Source organism: Eublepharis macularius, chromosome 16, assembly GCF_028583425.1.
Source record: "Eublepharis macularius isolate TG4126 chromosome 16, MPM_Emac_v1.0, whole genome shotgun sequence".
NCBI classification, from domain to species: Eukaryota; Metazoa; Chordata; class Lepidosauria; order Squamata; family Eublepharidae; genus Eublepharis; species Eublepharis macularius.
In genome coordinates this window covers 20,329,731-20,354,555 of record NC_072805.1, presented here as the reverse complement: position 1 = coordinate 20,354,555, position 24,825 = coordinate 20,329,731, and the positions used below count along the sequence as shown (strand labels likewise).

At 42.1% G+C, this 24,825-nt stretch overlaps 1 protein-coding gene across 1 annotated transcript in view; it reads left to right on the top strand.

Moving 5' to 3' along the window:
• Nucleotides 1–24,825, top strand: part of NUP93 (nucleoporin 93) — a 113,170-nt gene that overhangs the window by 55,725 nt on the left and 32,620 nt on the right. The window contains exons 4-8 of the mRNA XM_055000838.1: nucleotides 11,100–11,162; nucleotides 13,358–13,486; nucleotides 20,286–20,360; nucleotides 21,511–21,600; nucleotides 24,456–24,595. Coding sequence (XP_054856813.1) covers nucleotides 11,100–11,162; nucleotides 13,358–13,486; nucleotides 20,286–20,360; nucleotides 21,511–21,600; nucleotides 24,456–24,595 — 497 coding nt within the window. The remainder of the gene's footprint in view (nucleotides 1–11,099; nucleotides 11,163–13,357; nucleotides 13,487–20,285; nucleotides 20,361–21,510; nucleotides 21,601–24,455; nucleotides 24,596–24,825) is intronic.

The following is a 24,825-nucleotide window of genomic DNA, read 5'->3' as shown; positions in this document are numbered from 1 at the left end:
CACTGGAGAATAGGTGTAAAAACATTGTACGCTAAACTATTTGAGTGTGTGTTTTAAAATTACTTGACAAATGCAGTTCCCTTTTTTTCCTGAGTTTTTTAGGCATTTGATAGGGGGTCCTTCACCTGTCTTTTGTGGGGGTTGGTGGGGAGCTTGTCATCTTCTATTTCTGCAATGCTGAAATATTTCCAGCGATTTTTCAAAAATTCCTCACCCACACTTGGGTGCAGTGAATTAAGGTGGGGTCCTCCGGGTAACAACTGTGCCTTTTTGCCCTTTGGACCCCAAATCACCGAGTCGCTGCTAAAGCGGTCCAAATATACATAACAATTTTAAAATAATCTAGAGTATTTTTAGGATGCTAGAAAAGGACAGCATTTATTTTTGTTCTTTGAGGGAAAAATGCATATGTGTAACTACAGTACTAAAATGGCAGAAGAAGCAATAAAATGGCGTCATGAGGGGAAATTAGTTAAATAGCCTGGTTTAGGGCGTTCCCTCTGCTCTTTTTTAAGGAAGAGGCTTCTCCTCAGTCATGGGTATTGCTAGTTATGACTGTCAATATATTGTCCATCTTAGAACCAGAAACCATTTTTAATTCTTTTTTAAAATCTATGTATTTAGTTTGGAGAAGTGGAACTGAGAGCACTGGCAATATAATCTCTTGAACTATCTTCCTTATGGTGGCATTTCCCAATTTTAAGAACATGCTCTCATTAAAATTTCTTTATTCCCATTAGCCTCAGAAGAAACGTTAGCTTTCTTTCAAGCATCAGTCCTTGAATCTCAGGAAGCTTGGCTTTGTTTCCCACTAGTTAATTTTACAAGGGAGAAGAAAACTGAAGACAACAAAAAAAAATACTGTGTGTGAGGCACCCGCTTGTGCTCTCCCGTGCATTGTAGTGTATATTGAATTGACAGTATAATTGTGTGACATTTCTCACGATGCTCTCCTTGATTGAGGCATTTCACTACTTTTTACGCTCTCTGCACATAGAATGTGGCGTTATGGGTCTAGGTACACACTTATAGAGAACCACCACGGTGTAGTGTTTAGCGTGTGAGACTAAGATCTAGGAGACCTACTCTGCAATGGAAGCTCGCTGGGTGACCTTGGGCCAGTCGCAAGCTTTTAGCCTAACCGACCTTACCGTGTTGCTGGGAGGATAAAATGGAGGAGAGGAGAACAACGTGCACAACGGAAATGGAGGAGAGGCGAAAGGTGAAGTATAAATAAAGTGAAGAAATGAAGAAAAGAAATTACAGATACGGCTTTGTTGCGTATTTGTCCCTGCATAGACCACAGGTTTTATGATGAATATTGACTGTTGTAGGTACCCCTGAGCTCCAGAGGAAGGGTGAAAACCAAATATTCTCTTTAATCTGTAAATTATTCTTAAAGTGCAGTATTTGATTTTTGCATTATCATCTTCCAAACCAGTAGATTCAACAGTTTTTGAGCAAAATAGTGCAGCAAGAATGAACAGTTATTGGCATAATTCCACAGAGTCCACCCCCCAAAGTAACCATTTTCTCCAGGTGAACTGATCTCTGTGGCCTGGAGACTAGTTATAATTCCGGGAGATCTCCAGCCACTACCTGGAGGCTGGCAACCCTATTGCAAGCATATACTTATGTGGAACCACATGTCTAATCTTCCACAGTTCTGTTGTAATCTAATTCAAGGGAGCCCTGGAGCAGTCTTCAGTGATACAGAGAGAATGGGACTGGTCCTGGACATTTTGCCATCCCAAACAGCTGTATCTGTATAATTGACTAGATGCATCCCAGAATACCTTGCAATGTTCAATAAATTCTGGAGCCCACTTCTTAGTTTACCTTCTGCTTCATTTGTATCCCTGATAATATTATTGTGCCAAGTGTCTACATCTGTTGCTTGGACAGTTGAGTTTGTGGAAGTGGGGGTATGTCAGGTCTCTTGCTTGTCTTAGCTCCCTGGTCATTACGCTTTGCTCCTTATTGATGTTCTCTCCCTCTCTCCCTTCCTTTACAGAATAATCATTATAAATGACTCCACCATTTCCAAACTGTTCAGAATTCTGCAAGAACCTGAACATGGTCGTTGTAGAAGAATGTTGCAGTAGTTCATGTTCGTAACGCTTAAGATGATTACCCCCAAGTTATTTGAGCCCCCCTCCCAAAGCGTCTGTCCTTGAATGTGTAGGTTGTAACAAATGGTTGTGATGTTGAAGTTGGAATATGGTTTATCTTGTATGCGTTGCTTGCATTTCAACTGCAGTGACTAAGGATGCCTTGACTAAAGAGATCTTTGGCCTGTTTCTGTGCCCTACAGAAGATGAAACAAGTTTATAATATTTTAAATGATGTGTAGTTCTTTTTTTCATTTTTCTTTTCATTTAATTTTATAACATGAACAACAACGAAAAACAAAAACTAAATCAATTATAACATGAATAACAAAGCATATTAATTTTCAACAGTATAATTCAACTATTTTTTTAAAAAATTAATACATCAAAGAGTAATAGTGAGAAGAAGTAGGATGTAATGACTTTGATTCTATGTATTCATAGAAAGGGAACCATTTTCCCCAAAAGTCCGTTTCCGAAAGGCAGTATTCCATATGGTATAGTTTGTCGGTGATTTTCTCCATAATCAAATGGTTCCAAACTTTTGTCATCCATAGTTCTATATTTGGTGGTGTTCTGTCTTTCTATTTAGTCGCTATAGTGCTTTTGGCTGCTACTAATAGCGAGTTAATAAGGTCCCTTCTAATATTTGGAATTGTCAATTGCTCCCACAATCCTAAAAAGATTATTTTAGATGACAATGGAATACCATATCCTGTTATCTCACTAATGATTTGTAATGTTTCTGTCCAGAATTAATGATGTGTAGTTCTGATGGAGTGGCAAAAGAAGGCGAGCAAAGCAAAATGGTTCTGAATGGAGCCCCATTTGATTTATGATTCATTTCTTTATGCTACCAGAGACTCTGTCAGCCAGTAGACTTCTAGGCAGGAACGGCCCCATCTAGGATAGATAATTTCTGAGCCTGGCCTACTAATTTATTTAAAACATTTTAATCCTGACTTTCCCCACCTGGGACTGAAGCCTTAAGTGTTCAGTTCTTAAGTGTTTAGATATAGCATATCAGAAAGCTAGTCTACAAGCATGTCCTTGGGAAAGGAGCTGTGCTGCCTTTGATTCTACTGGAATAATGCTAGAATATGGCTTGTGATGTGTTCTTTCTGAGAACCACTTTTTTGAAAACCCATTCACAATGTTGGAAGGATAACCTGCATTGCACCCATTTTCCAGAGAGTTCCAAACTTATCCCACAAACATCTATGTTTTACGTGAGAGAGATGGGTTCCTTCACAACTGCAGTAGAATACTAGGAAAGGGTTATAATATGCAACCATTTGAAAGCAAACCTATGATGGGTACCTTCCATGTGCCCAGTATGAATGTCAAGCCACTGTACATCAGCCTTCTGAGTAAAAGGATGTCCCTAGCCAAGGGGGGACTGATCAGAAGCCTTGGTATCTTCCAGAAAAGATACTGATTTTGCGAGCGGTTATTTCTGGAAAGTAGATAAACAGAAAGGGCTTAATCAGCGGAGTCTAAGCACATATAATTTTGGTGACGAACCTACTGTAGAGGTACACTCACTACACTTGTGATGCAAATTCAGTCTTTTACTCGCCGTCGAGCTCAAGAGTAACCACCAATGCCATATTTTTAAAGCAGTGATTGGCCAGCTGTTGTGTCAATTGCGAAGGTTTTTTCCTCCTCTGTTCTCTTTAGAGCAGGGTTGTGCCGGGTTTGATGGTTCAAAGACACCAGCAGGCTGTGAGTTGCTGCAAAAGCAGAAGTTACTCATACTTTTATCAGCTTGGTATAGTGGTTAAAATGTTGGCCAAAGACCTGGGAAACTCCAAGGTCAAATCTTCACTCTGCCATGAAAGATTGCTGGGTGACCTCAGGCCAGTCACACTCTCAGCCTAAACTACCTCACAGAGTTGTTACGAGGGGTAAACGAGGCGAGGGGGGAACCAATGTATGATGCTCTGAGATTCTTGGAGAAAGGCTGGGATAAAAATGTAGTCCATAATAAATATACAGTGGAATATGTGTATATCTATCTATGCACATTCATGTGTGCCAGACTCCTACAGGCTCATTCTTTAGAAGCAAGCCAGTTTCCCATTAGTCTGAGCTAAGCTACAGTCTTTTTCCTTCTGAATAATACCTCTTTTTTATTAAATTATCTTACACTTCCTTCCCAACTTGGAAAAGAAAAGCACCTACAGTGATGTGCTAATGAGCACATTTATTAACATTTAGTTGATTAATCATCTGCCCTTTTACCAGCTAATCAATTAAAATTCTTTTGTTGGTTGACGGCCATGGTTATTTGTCTGTGTTTCTAAACATTGAGCTTTTTGTAAGCAATGACATCTACTAATCCACATAATGAGTTATTTTTGCCCATCCATCATAATATTTGCTTGCATCTTACGAGGAACGAATAGATCGAGGTCTTCAAAAAATATCGGAAGCAACCCTCGTTCCATCTGCAATCTTTGCGCAGCAAAGTTAGTGTTAAGCTCTTCACACAGTGGCATAGATAGAATGACACAAGTGCAGTATTACAAAAGGCAGAGTGTTAGGGGACAGAATCATGACCTACTGGAAGGAAAGTAACAAATCCTGTCCAGGTGTGATTAAAAACTGCAGCCAGGTAATCCTAAATTGTTTGTGCCATTCCCAAAGGTCTTCTTTAATTGTCATCCCAGCCTTGATATATGGTTATCCTGCTCATTTGCTTTGTGAAACAACAGTAAGAGATTTGATGTAAATTCTGTGAAGGAATGAGAGTTATTCATTCCTAACCCATCTTATTTTCTTCCTAATGGTCTCATGCCTCTTGCTCACGCAATCGTTTTGCAACCAAGCCAATTTTCCATTTATTGTCTCAGCTTTTCCTTGATACTTGGTCTTCAGACCACTTTTGTCAGACTCTCAGAGAGCTTTGACCCAGATGAATTGTGTACAGGTCCTAGAACGCACCCCAGACTCTCTACAAATTACTGGAAAAGACCCATAGTAGAGGGCCAGATGCTTTTCATGGCCGTCATTAATAATCTTTTCCTTGAAGAACCCCTGAGAAGTTACCAAGGCTCCTACAGAAGATTTCCTGGAATACCCTTTGAAAGTCACTATGTTTATTGTATGGGCTTACCCTAGCCACAGGCTCAGAGAATGGCTTGCAGTGTGATTAAAAAACAAATTTACAGTGCAGTCCTAAGCAGAGCACACCAGTCTAAGCCCACGGAAACCAGTGGGCTTAGACTGGAGTAATTCTTCTTAGGACTGCACTGTTAGTCTCTCTAGTCTCTGTCCTTTTCATTACTGGAGTTTGCTGTTTTTGGTTTTTTTTGCCAGTTCCTCTGGAGGCTTCTCAAGGTCTCCGCCCTTCTCCGCCCTTTTTCTCAAGGTCTCCGCCCTTTTCTCTCTCTTCACACTCTTTTTCCTGCAGCCCTGTTCCCCCTCATCTCAATTTAAAAGAGAAAACCCCAGTTTAAAAGAGGACTGCTAACTTCCTGATCATCCCATACTCAGTTGGATGGGCAGAGAATGGGCAAGGTGGAGGGCTGTATTTGGGATGTTTGTCTTGGGCTTTTCGTATCAGGCAAATAGGGTAAAGCGCAAATGTTGACATGCCATCTGGTATGGAAAAGAAGTAGTCTGGTCAGCGTAGGATGAATAGAAATGAGAAAAGTGACGCATTTTAAAAGCAATGAATTGCATCTCTTCCTTATTTTTTATAATAGCAGTGTTGTTACACAGTGAAACCTATCCAGTCCTAATATCACTGCATGTTAATTTTTTAAAACATTACAAAGCTTGAGTCCTGAGCTCATTGAAAACGATAAATTCTGTGGTTTTCATCTTCATTCTTACTTTGTAGCGCATGTATTTTTAATAAGATTGTGATCCCTCGCTCCCAGTCTTCTTCATTTACTCTCTTCATAGCCATTGAATCAGTCTCATTCTGGACTCCTCTCCCAGACTTCTCCCACGTTCTTCTCCCACGTTCTTCTCCCGTCATCCATCATTACATCTTGACCATTCCTGCTATCTGCTCTCAGGCTCTGCCTTCTCACTATTCTTACCATATGATGCTCTTCTTTCAAAGCCTACTCACTATGGTTAGTTTTTAATTCAGTGTGTGAAACCAGGGTTCTGAAGCTGGCTTGTTAACTTTCGTTTAGGTGTCCTGCTCTTCCATGGCTGATGTTTACAGGTTAAAAAGAAGGAGAGGGAAGTGTGTGAAGCTGAGTCAATCTTGCTCTCTGAACTGTGGTTGAATAGTGGTTTTGTAAAAGTAATGACCCCTCACCCCATTTTCACTGTAAGTAAGAACACTCATGTTTGGACTTGGACCTCAGAGAGCTGAACTTGAATAGACTCCAGTGTGGACTGGAATGAGTCTTTATAGGACAACTTCAGCTTACTTCCATAGTGCTGTGTGATCTGGTGATAATTCACCTTCCACCTTTCCCTTCTAAACTCAGGAATCTGAATATGAGCTTTAGTCTGGATGAGAAAGAGAAAATAACTACTTGATTTTGCTACTGGACTTGCCACCACTTTACTCCTGACTGACATTGTTCTGCCATATCTTTCATTTGGGCAAAATTGCACAATGCTTGAACTTTCCCCCTAAACTAGCATGCATGCTCCTGTCTTAGTATTCAGGTAGTTTTTGTAAATTTACTGATATGTGGTATGAACAAGCTTATTTGGAATCAAACCAAAGCAGAACTCTAGGTGGATGGGGTTTTTTTCTCTGTGTTAACCACCACCCCTTTTCCTGAAGTATACAATAGATGACTATAAAAACATTTTCCTGTAATTCTTATAAAGTTAAAGAGAATAATACATTAAGTTGTACACAGTCTAGAAACATCATATCAGTAAAAAATAGCCATTTTCTCACAAATCTACCTGATTTTCCTTTCCTTCTCTTTTACTATAAGACAGTTCAGTTAATACTGCTACATTCCAAATCTGTTTATACCAGTCCATGAGAGACGGTGCTTTCTTTGATTACTGCCTGGGCTCATTCTGACTGCAGTCACCAATTCTATACCATGAGATCCTATGTAATTCTTTAAAAACCCTAATTACGGTACTTCAAGTGCCACTGTTTTCTCGTAGTTTGTGATATTTTTAATTAATATCTATGTCTGTTCCCAAAAGGGGAAAATTTACACGTGGGGAGGGGCCATGGCTCAATGGTAGAGCATGCAGAAGGCCCCAGATTCAATCCCCAGCATCTCCAGTTAAAAAGATCAGGTAGTAGGTGACCTTACCTGAGAGCTGCTGCTAGTCGAGTCTACAGTACCTATCTTGAAGGCCCAGTGGTCTGATTCAGTATAAGGTAGCTTCAGCTCCGTTTCCTTCTTTCTTTCCATGTCTTTCCTCCCTTTTCCTTTTTTCCTTCCTTCTTTCCATGTCTTTCATATTTTCAATAAAAATGTTGGGGTTGCCAGGTATGACTCAGAAAATATCTGGGGACTTTGGGGGTGAAGCCTAGCAAGGATGTGATATCACTTCCAAGTCAAAGGTCAGGTGATGGCTCTTCCCAAGCTCTACCCCTTCTGATGATATCACTTCTAGCATACTGCACCAAAACTCCACCCCTTTCTGTGATGTCACTTTCAGGACACTCCCCCAAACCCACCTCCTCATCTGAAGTCACTTCAATGCATCATGTCTTGCGGCTCTCAAAAATCTGATGTTTATTCTATGTGGCTGTTACATTAAGTAAGTATGGCCACCCTTGATATATAACATCTGCATGTTTTGCATGTCAGCATTCGCAGTTTGGTGTATCTACATCATAAGTACATTTCAGTCTTAAAGGTGTCAGATACCATTGGAATTTGTAATAAAACTCTTTCATAGAGGCATTAATTAACTTTCAATAGTTCTCCACATCCATTCCCTTTCTTCTTGCAAGAAAGAACATCCAATCTCTTTTGGATTTAACGCGAATGAGCTAATTAAAATGGCACTAAGTTGTTACACTAGCCGCAGTTGAAGAACCGTTTCTGTTTCCCTTTAAGTATGAAGATACAAGTTTTTTTTAATGCTGGACAAAATGACCTTTGAATCGTTTCTCGTTGTCGGCGATGAGACCTTATTTGTCTGGTTCCTCTCTTACCAAAGGAACCAAACAGGCAAAATGGTCACTTATTATTGGAGCAAAAGACTTTGCAAGGTAGCATTGAAGTTCATGGGCACGATGAAGAGTTGAAACCAGCAGTGCCCCCAATCTTGTGCTTCTGCTGTTCAGGGCAAAGTCAGTGGTAATGTAAAAGCTGTGCCTGAGAGACCATCTCATGCTCTTTTTTTTTTTTTTTGTGCTGTGGTTCTGTGTCTTATTAGACACGCCCTCTTGTTTCCACACTCTGGGCTGAATCTAAGGAACAGGACAAGATGATGGATGACTCCCGACTAAATTTTCCAATGGCAGAAGGGAATTTTTATGCTTCCCCCTCCAGACCATAGGAAATCCTGAAGAATGGCTTGGTGGTGGTGTGTCCGGCTGTAGTAGGAAGGGGAAACTGGTACTTTACTCTGGATCCACCCCAATGTTCTTGATAGCCCGTTCAGCCCCGCTTCCATGTTGACCTGCCTCTCCCCTGTTAGAGAATCAAGTTGTTTAATCAGCTATTGAGTGTTTTATTGTAATTTTAACCAATTTTTTTTGTTAGCCGCTTTGAAAAGGGCTTTTATGAAAAGCAGGGTTTAAATTCTTTAAACAAATGATGGGACAAACTTTATAGGTGAATCAGCATGCAAGTTAAGAGTTTTTCCAGAAGTACTTCAGAACGTTGTTTGCCCGTCTCTTAGCTAATAATAGTAGTCTATAGAACAAATGTTTTTACTTGCCTTTTAAAAAGTTGGTATTACTGTGATGTTTGCCTCATTTTCCTTTCTTTTGATGGGATCCGAAAGAGATTGTATATGAGATCCTCTCTTTTTATCCTCCCAACAGTCCATTAAGTGAATTACGACTGAGAGAGAATGAAGGCCCAGTGCAGATGTAACCATATCCAGGGTTAAGGGCTTGGGTCAAGGGGTTTGCATGCTGCCTCCTATTCCCCATAGCTGGATTTGTTACTACATCTGACCAGGGGAAGGAGAAGGCTGCCCCATGTGGAATGCCGAAATCGATGTTTGCGCTGAGATGTATTTTATTGGTTTTATCTATTGTAATTTATTTATGATTGTAACCCGCCATGAGCCTGCTTGCGGGGAGGGCAGGCTAAAAATCTAATCAATCAATCAATCAATCATTATTAACCCTGGTAAAATAGCCATACATAATCTCCTGCTCTTTTTATGATTTTAACTATTTTAATGTCAATGTTTTAAATATTAGAATTCCTGTGGTTCCCAGAGAACTATATACATTTTAAGATAAGATTTTAAATGCTAGATGTATTTTTTATGTCCTTTACATTTTTACTCTGGATTTAATTATTTTATTAATTGATAAGGATGTATTGTCACTGTTATCGTCTCTGACCGCAAATAAATTTATTCATTCATACTAACCCTGGTTACCAGGGCCGGATCTAGGGTTGCTGACACCCAGGGCAACCCAAGTCCACGCGTGTGCTGTCCCAGCGCTGCCACCCTCTTCCGTGACATCATCACGCAGGGCGGAGCGTGCCACCCATGCGGCAAGCTGGGTGTCCCAGCTCACCACGGAGTTGGTGGAGGCAGTGCAGAGCGCTGGGAAGCCACCTGTGCCATTCGGCGAATGGCGCGGGTGGGCTCCCAGCCCCCTGCGCTGCCTTTCGCCTGCCCCGCAGGATGGGGGCAGCTGGCTTGCCCCCTGTCCTGTGGGGCCGGCCGTCCCCTGACCTGCAGGGCAGGTGAAAGGCGGCGTGGGGGGCTGGGAGGCCGCCCTCGAGCTCTCTGCGGCTGGCAGCTGTGTCCAGCGCCCCCTCCTTGGTGGCACTGGGGGACAGACTACCCCCCGCCCCCCCCCTCGATCCAGTCCTGCTGGTTACTATGAAGCTAGGACTGTTCTTATGCTTACCTTCTGAATCCAGATTGTATCTAAATTCTGAAAAGGGTTTTCAGAGGATGTCTTGAGTTTTGAGTCTGAGCTTCTCACATCTAAAACCAAGACGTCGAGGCAGCCGAGTTATCTTGCCTCCTGTTTATAGTGGCTGTTTGCTGATTTGGGAATGGAGCTTATTATAAAATCCAAAAATAAAGAAATTTTAAAATGAATGTACAGTGCAAACTCAAAAGAAAGAATGTTTTTTTGTACATCCCCCAAGGTGGATGGCTGCTTCTCTCCTTCCCTGAGTAAGGATCTTTTGTGAATAAATAGGCTGGGAGATTGGGCTGTATAAAATAAACGAGAGGTCCTTAGGCTTTGCCCAGACAATTGGCTGGCTGTTCAGGCGGCATTAAAATCTCCCCCCCCCCCAATAATGAGATATCTAAAAATACAGAGCAAACAGAAATAACATAGCTTTGGAATTGAGGCTTTTCTCGCATTTTGGAAGAATAAGGGACTCTAGGCAGTCACTTCCCGAGTGCATCAGCCATTCGGTCTCCTTGCCCCTTTGTGAATATCTGCATGTTTTAAGTGCTGCGGCTGTCTGTGATTGGAAGCTTCATGTTGTGCTTTCGCTGACTCATCCCTTCCCATTTTTAAAAATGGACAAGCAAGCTCAATCGCTTCTCATTTATCTGACAAGCTTTTATCCAATTCGACTCAAGCAGAGTGGGAGTGGAAGCCTGTGCTGCATGCCCGAGATAAGGGAGTACAGAAGCAGGACACTTCACTAAGAGTTCGTGTGCTTTAAAAAAGCATTTAACATATTTCATTTTCACAGAAAACTTTATGGGCATCTAATTCCCCTCCTCCCCATTCACTTGAAACAACCTTTCACTTGGCGTGGATTGGTGATAAAAATGGGTTGTACTTCAGCAGAGTTTGAACTGGCCTTGTAGGACCTGAATTTTAAATGTCAAATTGACTGTCGACTGAAGTTGTGTTCCTTGTCTCTGTAGGGATTCCTCAAAAATGAAAAAGATAATGCTTTGCTGTCTGCCATTGAGGAGTCGAGGAAACGGGTAAGTTGGGTATCGGGGTGTGGAAGGACTTAGCGTCTTGATGGGTGAATGTATTTGATAGGGAGGTCAACTCTCAAAAATGTTGGTTATAGCCATCTTTAGAATTCTAAAATTGGCTGTCTGAGGCTCTGTGGTGCCCCAGTGTCCCTTCAGGCACATGCATCCTTACAAAGACATCATTTATTTTTAAGCCCCCCCTCCCCCCCCTGTGTGTGTGTGTGTGTGTGTGTGTGTGTGTGTGAGAGAGAGAGAGAGAGAGAGAGAGAGAGAGAGAGAGAGAGAACAAGATTTCTACCCTGCCCGCCTGCCCTCACAGCATCACCAAGGCAGCTAACAAATTAAAACATAAATTAAATTCTCATCTTAAAAGCCCTTAAAACTAACACATAAATGCCCTCTGTCAATAATTTTGATTTGGGTTTTTTTACATGCTTTTTTGTAATCTTGTTCTCCATGTTTGTAATTTAGTTGATGGTTGTATTTTTTCTGTGTGTGTGTGGTTTTTTTGGCTTGGAAAATTAATTTTAAAAAATTTCAAAAAAGTTAAGTCCTTAAAACGAACACATAAATGCATCATTAAAACAATTTTAAAAGCAGAACATAAAATAGTTACAAAAGATAAAAACTGTTAAAAACATTGGGGAGAGAGGAGGGGTTCACTGAGGCAGTGCCAAACGAAACAAAAAGTGGCAGCAGAAGGCGACAGGCAAATCTCCTCATTTGCCACCACTCCGTCATTTTGCTCTGTTGCAAGTTGTTGTGTTTATATCTATCCCATTGCCGTGTATCCCATTGCCGTGGCCAAAGCAAAACTTGGTTTGGTTGACAGCTCAACAAGGGCCTCTAAGGGAAAATCAAGCTAACACCCTTAGTGAATTTTAGATTTCCTACTTTGCAGTCTGAGGAACAACTCAAGGCATAAACTTGGTGTTCATGAAAAAGGTTTTGTTTAAAAAAAGCCTTGATGCAGTCAAGTTTGGTAACTGAATGCATACAGAAAGGCAACGTCACCTGCATTTTATACCTTTCAATCAACATAGAAAAGATTGTATACAGTTCATAAGGTCTCATACAGTTCTGTAAACAAAAAAATCAAAGTACATGATCCTCTGGACAGTGGAGATTGACAGATCATAGCCAGCAATGAAAAGAACATAGTAAGAATAACATTTTCTGGATGGCACCATTAATTTCAAAACATAACGGTGGAAGAATCCTCAAGGACGGGACTGAATATATCCTACTATAAACAAGTTTTAACTTTGAGTGTATAGTGGAAGTAACTTGCTGTGCCCTTTTTGTGGCAACCATAATAGAAATGTTACGATAATTACTGCAAGAAAAGAAATACAAAGCATAGGGTATAAAGAAGAATTTTCCCACAGACTTTGAGCAGCCCAAATGAATGAGTTCAAATTGTAAAAAGGGGGCTACCCCAAAAGTCTCTAACAGGGCCCTTTTTTAAATCGAGCGAGGGCCCGTGACATCTGCTCTACCCACTAGGTCACTACGTCGTGACCCAAAATGTGGAGAAAGGTCTCCTTTCAGCCACTTTTACCCCAGACCAGGTATGGTTACGACAGAGAGCACTTCTGCAGTTCACTTTCAGTTGCCTGGATGTTGACTTGCTCGCGAGCCTGAGTGCGTGAGGGGTTAAGGGAGCCTGCGCTCAAGAGTACTCTCAGCTGTATCTCAGGTCTGAAGAATGGGAACGGGAAAACCTGTCTTGGAATGAGGAGCTGCATAGAAGGTCACATTAAGACAGCAGGGATACAGTTGCCAATCCCTTGCTTTTATTGTTGCCAGAATCCCGATAGGTGTTTGTTTTTGTCTCCAGGTCATTTTTTTTCAACCCCATTATTATTTTACTACATTTATACCCCAGCTTTCTCCCCAGTGGAGGTTCAGAGCAGCTTACATCATTTTCGTTCTATTTTATTCTCACAACAACTCTGTGAGGTAGGTTAGGCTGAGTGTGTGTGTGACTGGCCCAAGCTTCTATGGTAGAGTGGGAATTCGAACTTACTGCTCCCTTCTTACTGTGGTCACTATTCAGTATTGCCATTATTATTCTGAAAACTCTTTGTGCTCGGTTAACAGCGGAGGCAGTTAGTGGTGTTGAGTGAAATTTGCCCTTGAACTCTGGGTGTGTCTTGGGGCTCTATGTTTGCTGCCTGTATTTCTTGTTTTCTTAGACCTTTGCCATGGCGGAGGAGTATCATCGGGAATCGATGCTAGTTGAGTGGGAACAGGTGAAGCAACGGATCCTTCATACACTGCTGGCTTCAGGAGAAGATGCCTTGGATTTTACGCAGGAAAATGAGGTACTTTGGGGTCTTTGGCAATTACGTCTCCAGAAGTATTGGTTTGAACTAAACAGCCAAATTCTTTGGCTGCAGGCTTCTCAGATTAGCAAGCTACAAACAGGGCTGTGCGTCCTTCGCACTTAAAAAAAAATATTAATTCTGCCCAAATCCTACACCAAGGACAGCTGAGTTTTGCAACATGTAACAGTTTATGCCAATTGAACACATTTATATGAGCTCTTTTTTATTTTGCATGCAATGGACTATGGCCAGCTCTGCATCTAGCGACTGGCAATTTCTTTGAGCTATACCTCTTGTCTTCCCAGCAGACACTATTCAGTGCTCTTTTTTAGCTGTGTCTTTACATTTATAAGAGGTAGAAACTTGCCGAGATTGTCGGGAAGCTGAATTCTGTGCCTATTACCATATTCTGCTTTTTTCTATACTCCTATAGAATCTCAGCAATACACAATTCCTGTTTGAGCTTTGAGTTGTACCCCTTTTCTGATTTCCTCAAACAAAAATGTATTTTTTGTTGTTGTTGTAGAAATTCATAGAACCCTGAAATTCTTTTTAAATCAGTTGTGTTAATTGGCTAGGATCTGTGTTGACATTTGGAAATAACAAAAAACCTTCAGCGAGAGGCAGGGAATACTGAAGTCTCTGAGAACTGCAGAAATACTTCCTTTGTATAGCTCCCCTTTTGGAAGATGCTTTCCTGGCAACGTACTGTTGAAGTCCTAGCAGTAACGGAGGATGTGGATTAAATGCCCTTGAATCTAGCAACAATCAGCAGAGCTTTATAGACTTGGCAGCCAGTTCTGGAACCTTTGGACTACTGGGGTTTATATGGATTGCAATTTAACCTTTCTTTGAAACATCAGATCCCACTGTCTCTTCTGAACTGATAAGTCAAGGCTTGCCATCCTGCATACCCACCATTAATTAGCGCACTGGCCTGATCACGGGCAGTGGAAGTATCAAAGGGAAGGGGAGAGAAAGAAGTCAAGAAGGTTTGCTCAGGTTCCAAGAACGGGTTAAAAGACAGAATGTGACCTGTCATCTTGCAATCTCTGTTCTCTTCTTCAGAGCTTGCATAATGCTGGTGTGACACTGAGAGAGCATTTAAAAATCCTTGATGTGTTCTGTTCTCAGCTTCGGAAGTCAAAGGCCTGGGAAGTTTGACGTGCGTCTGCTGTGTTCAAAGCCGCTCGCTTTACGTTCTCATCCCAGGTTGCTCTTAAGCTTATTAGAGTGAAACTGTGCGTATGTGTGTGTGAGAGAGAGACGTACTCTCACAGACAGTCGCTCGTCCTTTACGATAAAATAAGCGGTTTAATTGATACTTCTCGAAATACAGAATCAGCTGAAAGGCTCAGTTCCAGCCCCAGCAGGAAGCAGGTCAGCCAAAGAGCCAATTTCTAGTGCTGGGCTGGTGAAAATACCGGCACTTTACTCACAGGCCAATTAACAGGCAATGCTTTATGGTTCAAAGAAGCCAGCACACAGATTCCCTCTTTTTGGACGTTTCTACAGCTCCCAGTACTGAAAAAAAATATACTGTCTGGGAAAAGATGCGGAAATATGCTCAGCATAGCTGTGTGCTTCAAGGGTGTTCAGGTCAGGAGGCCAGTTCAGAATAGATCAGCTGCTTCAGGTCTGTTTTTCCCCTTGGCCTTCTGCCTGCGTGGTTTGCTTCGTTTCTCCTTTTCGTTGTAAAGTTCTGTGACCGCACAGCTTGATCCATAACAGCGAAGAAGCATGCCTGCTCCTTCATAATCCCGTTCTCCCCGGGACACTCCGAATCTCCCATGTATCTCCAGGACTTCTGGATGCGCTCAAGCCACAAAGCTGAGCCAAAATGGCAAGCGTGCTGGCAGCTTTCCACCTTTCCCACCCCTCGCAAATTGCTGCTGGCCAAGCCATTTGGAGAGTTGCCAGAACGTCTGCTGCGGGTTGTTTTGTTGTTTAGGAACGTTTGAAGGAATTTTGTGCTTGAGGAATAATGGATTTTCAGGGTGCCTGCTGTTTGCAGGTCGTGAGGCTGTGCATATCCATGAAAGGGGGACACTGGCGCATCTGCATAGTAACTTTCCGCGCTGTCACTTTGACACTAAAGCTGCACTACATGAGGAAACTAAAGATGCTTTTCCTTCTGGCTTTGAAGTCACATAGGGAACCATGCAGGCAGCACACATTGCAAACTGGCTGATGCGTCTGAATTCTTTATAAATTTCCTTGAGGTTGTATGTATAGTGTAAAAGGAAGTTGCGCTTTCATTGTACCTGATTGGTCACAAAGGCTCTCAGTTTTCAATTATACATCAGGCCTCAAGATTCAGAGGCCCCCCCGCCCAAAGAAAAACTACAGCATTATCTGCATTCTGTGAAGCCAAATGGAATGATATCTTCCGTTTTACTTAATTACAGGGACTGGTGAATGAAATAACTTAAACAAGGCAGGGCTTTAAATGTAATGAAGGAGAATGGAAGCCAACAAAATTCACAGAAGGGAGGAGTAACATGGTCAAGATGACAAGGGCAGACGATAAGACGGGCAGCAGCATTTCCGACAGAAAAGAGCAGGCAGAGGAAAGCCGTTGAGAAGAATATTATGGAAGTCAAGATGAGAAATGATAAAGGGATGGAAAAATGTCGAGGAAAAGAGCGCATTTTCAAAATACATAGATGAAATTTAGTGAGTGTGAATTAGGAGAAGAGAAAAATTAAGTAAAGTCAAAAAATAACCAGATAAGCTTGAGAGGAGAGGAGATGAGTAAAGGTTAAGAGAAGAGGCGATGATGGGAATTCCAAGAATTCAGGCTTGCCAAGATGAAGTTTGAAATGATGCCAAGTCATCAAGGATGAATTGGACAGGCAGAAATACCAGAACAGAAGGGGATAGTGTAGGAACAGACAGGAAAAGCAGAAAATGACTGAAACAGAAATAAAAGGAAAGACCAAAGAAGAAAACCAAGAGAATAAATATAAAAATGGTGCTGATGCAGATTCAGTTGGGAAAGAGGGAAGGGAAGACGAAGAACAATTCTGAACATTTTTGAAGGAGTAATTGGAAAGATGAGAGAAGTAAGTCTAAAACTCTACTGGGCAACTCAGTCCAGAAAGAGAGAAGAATCGAACGGTTCTGGCCTGATGCAAAAGATCCAGAAGCCAAATTTTAAAAAATTCTTTAGTCTTGCCAACAAAGAGAGAGTTGGAAATCTTGGCTGGAGTAGATTTAGTAGAAAAATAAGGATAAATGCATGATGATAAAAACATTCAGGAAGAAGCGAAATGCAGGCATGAGAATATATAAGGCTCCAGAGATTTTGGTGACAAATGGAAAAAGGAAACAAGTTAGTAATAGGCAAGAAAAAAAGGATCAAAAGTTGACTGAAGTAATGGATACTCTACAGGTTTCTTAAAGCTTTCAGGGAGGACAGGGTGCGTGGTGGGAAGGTTGAATATATGAAAAAGTGATATGGTTACCACAGGAGCTTTGTAAACCAGGAACTGAAAAAGGACAGGGGCAGAGAAAGGGCTTGAAAGCATGAAGGAGAAGAGAAACAACATGAGGGAGGGGAGTCAGCTGAAGGCTTTGATAGGGAATTTAAATAAGAAGTGAAAAAAGGAAAGTATTAGTGTATAGGGTAGGGATCCTCCATCTTGTTGAGTCTATGGGCACTTCTGAACTTATGAGAACAGGGAGTGTGGGCCACCTCAAAATGGCTGCCCTGGGGATAATCATGAAATGACAGCGATAGAGTGTTGTGGCCCATCAGAAAACACGAAGGGTGGGATTTGAAAGCAAGCATTCTCCTACACTTGAACCAGCTGTTTCTGGATGAGTGATCTCTGAAGACATGAAAATGATGCCTCCTGGGTTCTTTGGGAGCGCTCTAAGCAACCTCTCTGTGGATGCTGCAGAACCCATGGGTTCTATATCAGAGGTCATTGATACAGGGAGATAGTAAAGGAAGAACATATAGTCACTTTTATCAGTGGAAAACTGAGCAAAGTTGGATGAGAGAGAAAAGGAGAAGGCAAAAGACAAAACAAATAAACATGGAGAAATGAAGGTTCAAATTCATTGGCCATTTTGGCTGTCTGTCCCGTGGGACGTTTGCCATCAAGCCTGGTGCAGGGCTCCTGGTGATGGTTGCAGAGCTAGGAAGTTTAGAAAGCCACAGTTTTGTCATACAGTTCTTAGGTTCCATTTTCTTCCTTTGTTCTGTCTTATAGCCTTAGTGGTGCTGAAGAATCTCAGTGGTTGATACTAATTTAATACAGTATGATTTGTGGGGGAACGTTGGAGCTTAATTACATTCAGTGTAATTGAATCAAGATTACACGTTTATTAAAAGTGCCAACTTTTCTTCCTTCCTCATTAACTGGACTGCAACCTTTTGCAGTTAGGGGAGGGCAGGAGAAGCGTGCTGATTTAATTCTTGCTGCAAACAAAAACTGCATTATGTTTTGTCAGTATATGCCCCCCTTTCCTTAAAAAAAAAAGAGTGGGAAGATGGGATCTTGTGGGAGGCACACAGCAAAAAGGAGCTGATACTACAACTCTGTATTTATTTTATTTCATTTCTGCCCTGTCTTTTTCTTGGGGGATCTAACGTGATTTATGTTGTTCTTCTCTCCTTTGTTTTATCCTCACAACAGCCCTGTGAAGTAGGTTAGGTTGAGAGCATGTGAGTGGCTCAAGATCCCCCAGCAAGCTTCCATGGCAGAGCAGGGATTCTAACCTGGGTTTCCCAGATCCTACTCCGACAACTCAGGGAGGTAGGTTAGGCTAAAAGGGAGCAACTGGTCCCCGGTCACTCAGTGAGTTTCATAACTGAGCAGAGATTTAGATCCTGGCCTCTCTAGTCTAACAGTTTATACCATGCTGACTTTCTATTCAGAAGTATATTCACTGAAATCACATAATATTTTATTTAGCAATTCAATTAAAAGTAATTTAAATTTTTATTTATTGTATCATTCTTTTGTTACTTTGAAAATACCCTTCTCACTTTTTGGAGTGAAGTCATTTATTATATCATCAAGACAGTGATTTCATGTCAAAGATTACTTCTCAGACCCAAAATGGCCTTTCTTCATAAGTGGAAGGCCTCCAGAACTCCTTGCTACAACTACAACTTACTGTTGTAGTAACCCTTTCCTATTCTATAGCCTCAGTGTGATGGAGCTTTTACAAGGCCTGCATTATCTCTTGTGTTCTCTTAGTGAAGTCAGATCATCGTGAAGTCATCTTCAGTTTGCGGTGAAGAATATTCCATTTTGAATGCACTCCATGTTGGTGTGAAAACAGACCTTTAATAGCCAAGGGGAGATGGCTCTTTTGGTGGTGTCTCTTCAAATGGTATCTCTGCTTTAGGGGAGGCTACCAGTAAATGAAATAATTATCACATGATGGGCAGTGTCACTTTTGGGAGACTTTAAAATGCCCCAAACAGATTCCAGAATAGATATTTGGAAAGGAAGGTGCTAGATTTTGAACAAGTCCCTCCCTCATCCTGTGATATAAAAATGGTGAACCAAGAAGTCCCCCAGCATAACATGTCAAGAGACCCCTCCTGTTTCACTGCCCTCTCTGACAATATCAGATACTTACAGGAAGGCTCTAGAAAGCCTTAACGTTGGCTGAAGTAGCCTGCTCATGGCTGAAGTTACAGATCTTAGAGCACTGAAATTGATGCTAGAGAATGGAACTATTCAGTCAGATAAACTACTCTGCTGATTAGTTCAGAGATCTTGATACTGGCAAACTAGAGAATTAAACTAGGGAAGCCATGTTGACAAAAATTTTCTCCTAGTGATTTAGCAGGAATCTCCCTTTGTCCATTTCTAGAGATCTTTGCTAGGTGGAGTCAGCATTTATTCCGTCATTTTCCAGCATCTACAATCCCCTCAAAACCAAAAAAGCAACACAAGTCTAGCTCTAAGTTTGATTTCATTTATTGTCATTCCATGTCTCTGTGCATTTCAGATTTGTTAGAAACAGTAAATATTAATTGTGTTTGAAAAATCTGTCAGCCTAAGATATAAAGAGGAAAGTTTTTAAAAGTTATATTTTCTGGGTGAACACATGCATGAAGCTGCCTTATACTGACTCGGACATCTAGTTCAGTATTGTCTACATCACCTATTGCCTGGTCCTTTTTACTGGAGATGTCAGCCAGGGATTGAACCTGGGACCTTCTGCAATGCAAGGCAGAGGCTCTTCCACTGAGCCACAACCTCTTTGTGTGTGTTGTGTTTTGTTTTCTTTTGTTTTTGCAATCTCAATATCCAAGGCCTTATGTCAAGACTTTTTCCAAGGGCTCTTTTCATGTATGAAGGTCATCACTTTTGTTAGAATCATAAAACATTTATCACTGTTCACATTGACAACTCCGTTTGTCAATCAGTGTTTAGGATGCTGCTACAACAAAATACACTGTTAAAATCCATTTAAAATCACATTTGGGCAGTGGCGGGGGGGGGAATAATGGAGAAGAGGAAAAGATGCATTAAGAGAACCTGAAGTGGTTCCTCTAAAAAGCTCCTCCAGGCTGATTCTAAAGATTAAGAATGAAAAACAGCAATCAGTATCTGCAGAGATGATAACATAACTGTAGGAAGGTTCTTACCAGCAAACGCTCTTGGTTCAGTTACATACTTACTGTATGCCGGGATTCCAAACAATGAGAAAAATGTGTTAGCATTGCATTTGTTACAGCTGGCCACAAAAGCGGACATGTGGATGAAAGCGACCCTGATGGGTTTCTGTTAGATGTTCTGACCAGCATTGCATAATCTCCCAACAGCCCAGTTATGTCGGTGAAGTGGGGCCACCTGGCCGCAGTTCCTTGGACAACATTGAAATGGGGTACGCCCGACAAGTGAGTAAACTGGAGTCTCAACTATCCCAGCTGGATTATCCTAAACTCCCTTGTTAGACTACAGGCAGTTCTAGATGTTTCTCTTTACCAGGAAAAGATCTTGAGGTCCCAGTAAGTAATTGGTAATGAAATGTTTAAATATATTTTTAGATACTTTTCATCAGAGTGATCCCAGTTTCTATATTCCAAGGCAATTTTAAACTTCAGGAATGTTTTCTTGTTACTCCTGATGTGAAGGGTATTTTTCAAATATATCAGGGGTGTTCTCCAGGGCTTTTTTTGTGGGAAAAGAGGTGGTGGAACTCAGTGGGTTGCCCTTGGAGAAAATGGTCACATGGCCGGTGGCCCCGCCCCCTGATCTCCAGACAGAGGGGAGTTGAGATTGCCCTCCGCACCGCTCAGCAGTCTAAACTCCCCTCTGTCTGGAGATCAGGGGGCGGGGCCACCGGCCATGTGACCATTTTCGAGAGGTTCTGGAACTCCGTTCCCCCTGAAAAAAAGCCCTGGTGTTCTCTATTTCAAGTTGTGTTACTATTTGGACAGTGCCATTAATAGCCATTCCCCAAGTATGAGGGTGCCAGACAGTGGAGTCAAATAATTGATCTATCTAGAGAAATATTGTGTACTCTGACTCTCCAGGCTCTCAGGAAGATAAAGGCCTTGACCAATACCTGCTTACCTGATTTCCCCTTTTAACTAGAGAGGCCAAGGATAGAGCCTCAGTCCTTGCACGTGCAAAGCAGACCGTTTGCCATTGAAGCTCAGTCACTCGAATGTCTGTGCAGGGCTTGAGTATCTGCCAGTGCTTGGTTACCTCTGCATTGCCATTAGATCAATTTAGGATTTGCTGTACCGAGTGGCAGGAAATATACTGCGTTGCTCCTGACGCTGGGGCCTGCCTGGAGCTACGGAATAAATGTGAAGGAGCAATTTTATATTACTCTCTGTCCCCTGATGCATCGTTGGCTGCAAGGCAGTGGAGCTGAGAAGCTTGTGCCGGCCGGAGAACTCCCCCAAGGCCATCTGATCTGGAGGCTCGTTCAGATTTTGCTGTGGTTAGCAGCTAAGGGAGAGGGTTGATATGAAAGAGGAGGGGCAGGGGGGTCTGCATTTGGTGGTGGAAAGCTGCTTACTCTGAATATATTTTCAGATTTATGTTTATAATGAGAAGATTGTGAATGGATATCTGCAGCCCAACTTGGTGGACCTTTGTGCTGCTGTGGCAGAACTGGATGATAAGGTACAGCCCACCGGTTAGCATCAGAAGACAGCACTGCTTTGTCATTCTGCTGAGATCAGGCAGGTTGCTGGTGTAGGCTAAAATGAGCCTTTTTTTCTATACATGCACATACACACACCCCGATTTGCTTCACGGCAGCAGTTAGCTGTTTTTTTGCCACTGGCCCAAGTGAGGAAGAGGTTGGAGGAGGCTGGAGAAGCTTTTGTTCTCTCCCTCCATTGTCTTCCCCCTACTTTGACCGTAATAAGAACATAAGAAGAGCCCTGCCGGATCATAGATCCAGAGGAGTTAGCCGTTTTAGTCTGTAGTAGCAAAATCAAAAAGAGTCCAGTAGCACCTTTAAGACTAACCAACTTTATTGTAGCATAAGCTTTCGAGAATCACAGTTCTCTTCGTCAGATGCATGTAACGAAGAGGACTGTGATTCTCAAAAGCTTATGCTACAGTAAAGTTGGTTAGTCTTAAAGGTGCTGCTGGATCAGACCAGCTGGTCTGTCTAGTCTAGCTTTCCATCTCACACAGTGGCCAGCCAGTTACTCTGGAGTGCTAACAGACAGGGAAGAGAAGCTGAGGCCTTCCCCTGAAGTTGCCTGCTAGCACTGGGATTCAGAGGTTGACTGCCTCTGGATGTGGATAGATCAAGATGGGTAGCCATGTTAGTCTGACTGTAGCATAGAAAAGAGCAAGAGTCCAGTAGCACCTATAAGGCTAACAAAATTTGTAGTAGGTATGAGCTTTTGTGGCCCACAGCTCACTTCTTCAGAATGTATTAACTGGTATTCCATGTGTGTAAATTGGGGGCACTGTGGATTCTAGAGCATTGTGCAATCCTAGCTGGCCGTCTCTTAAGTCCCAAATCAGGAAGGCAGTGTATCCCAAACAATATATAAAGGTTTTGGACAGCTACTGTGGTTCTGTGTCCATCTCACTTTGTGTGCTCACAGCCTTGAGAAGTTGCTTGGACTGATTTTCAACCCATATAATGTTATCTGAAGAAGTGAGCTGTGGCTCACGAAAGCTCCTACCCTACCACAAATTTTATTAGTCCTATAGGAGCTACTGGACTCTTGCTCTTTTCTTCTGGATGTGGAAGTTCCCTTTAGTCATTATAACTAGTAGTCACTCACAGACCTATCCTCGGTGACTCTCTTATTCCCTTTTAAAGTTGCCTATACCTGTAGCCATCACTCTGCCCCTTGGCACCCAATTTCTCATTTTAATCATGTATTCTTTTTGCCTGTCCTGAGCCTGCCTTACATGGAATCAGTCTGTTGCTGCATCCAGCCCAAAATCGTCTGCTCTCTTTGCTGCTGTCCACAGTCTTCCCCGTTCTGCTGTTTTAGACACTTTGACGAACGCAGGGCTGCTTTATGCCTGCAAAGCATGAAGGGCTTCCCATGGAGCTCTCCTCACACATGATGGAGATGTGCAGTCCCTTGTGGTTTGTCCATAATTTAGAGGTTCTCTGTTGCCCTCCTTTGCCCACCAACATTGTTCTTTCCGCTTTTTACTGAAAACTGACCACAATCTGTGGTTTGTTTATGACAAAAAGGGAAGGAGAAAAGTAAGCAGCCATCATGCTGTTTGTCAATAACCCAGAAGCTGGGAGGAAATGTGTAGGGAGGCCCCATGTCTGCTGCTCATCTTCTCTTTCCTACAGTCAGAAGCAGGTTTTTTTTTCAGACTCTGAATATGAAAAGACAAATAGACCAGCTAGCTGAAGGCTAAGTAAGCTAAGCACTCCTTAGTTGGCGTTAGGTTGGGTGTGAAAGGCTTTTTTCTGAATTACAAAACAAAAGCCAAAAGATCCTAATGAAGAGCGGCTGCTTTTAATTGTAGCCAGCCATGCTCCAATTTATTAACTGGTGTTCTGTGTAAATCGGGGACACTGTAGATTTTAGAGCTTCGTGCAGTCCTAGCTAGCCATCTTTTAAGTCCCAAATCGGGAAGCAGTGAATCCCAAACAATATATAAAGGTTTTGTACAGCTGCTGTGGTTCCGTGCCCATCTCCCTTTGTGTGCTCACAGCCATGAGAAGTTGCCTAGACAGATTTCAACCTGGTGTTGTGTAACGTTATCATACTGTCAAGCTTTTCAGCCTAGTGTTGTGTAATGTTATCATACTGTCAAGCTTTCCTCCAAAGAAACCTAACAACTGTAGTGTTATGGAATGGTGAAAGGAGTTCTAATAGGATTCTCAGCACTTTGGCAAGTCTACACACCTTAGAATTCTCAATGTGTGGCGACCATGGGGGAGGGCAGTAAAATCGACTTTGAGTTCATGATACAGTTGTGGCCTTAAAATAATAACAATGGGCTAGCACCTAATGCAGTGATCACTAATGAGTAGAGATGGGCACAAACCAAAATATGAACCAAAGTTCGTGACGAACCTGGGTGGTTCACGGCTCGCAAACCAGCAGTTCATCAGAGCCCATTTCTGACAAACCGCCACGAACTTTAGGCTGGTTCGTTTGGTTCGTTTTTTGGTTTGTCACTGCAGACAGCCTTGTGCCGATCGATCAGTTTCCTAGGCAACAGGGGATGGACCTCCTGCATACCTTCTGCTGGTCCGGAAGTGACGATTTGCTGACCTGGATGTGCCGTTTTCACAAACCAAATGAACTGGTTCGTGAACTGGGGCAGGCTCATGAAAGTTTGTGGCTTGTGAAATGCGACAGACCACAAACTGCACGGTTTGTTTTTTTTCCAGTTCGTGCCCATCTCTACTAATGAGTGTGAACAGTTATGACAGACCATCTTCATTTTAAAACCCTAAAAAAACCTGTACATGTATGTTTTCAGGACGGAATGGAATGGTAACTATTTTATTATAACCTGGGTTTATTTTCTAGAATATTTCTGACTTGTGGGTTATGGTGAAACAAATGACCGATGTCCTGCTGGTTCCTGCAAGTGATGCTCTGAAAGTCCGGACGAGCATGGAAGTGCAGATGGAGTTTGTCAGGCAGGCTTTGCGCTACCTCGAGCAAAGGTATGGTGGTGACTTCTCCATATAATGTACTAGCTTGATGCCTGTGCTTCGCAACGGTATTTAACTACTTTAAATCCAGTTATAATACTTATGGGTATGTAACATTTTTTGGTTTGTGGAGGTTTTTTGAGTTGGTTTTGTAGTATAATAGCATAGTACCCGTGCTTCCCAAGAGTGTTTGAATAAAATGGAGCATGTTGATGCCTAAAGCTGATGAAGTGAATTTCGAA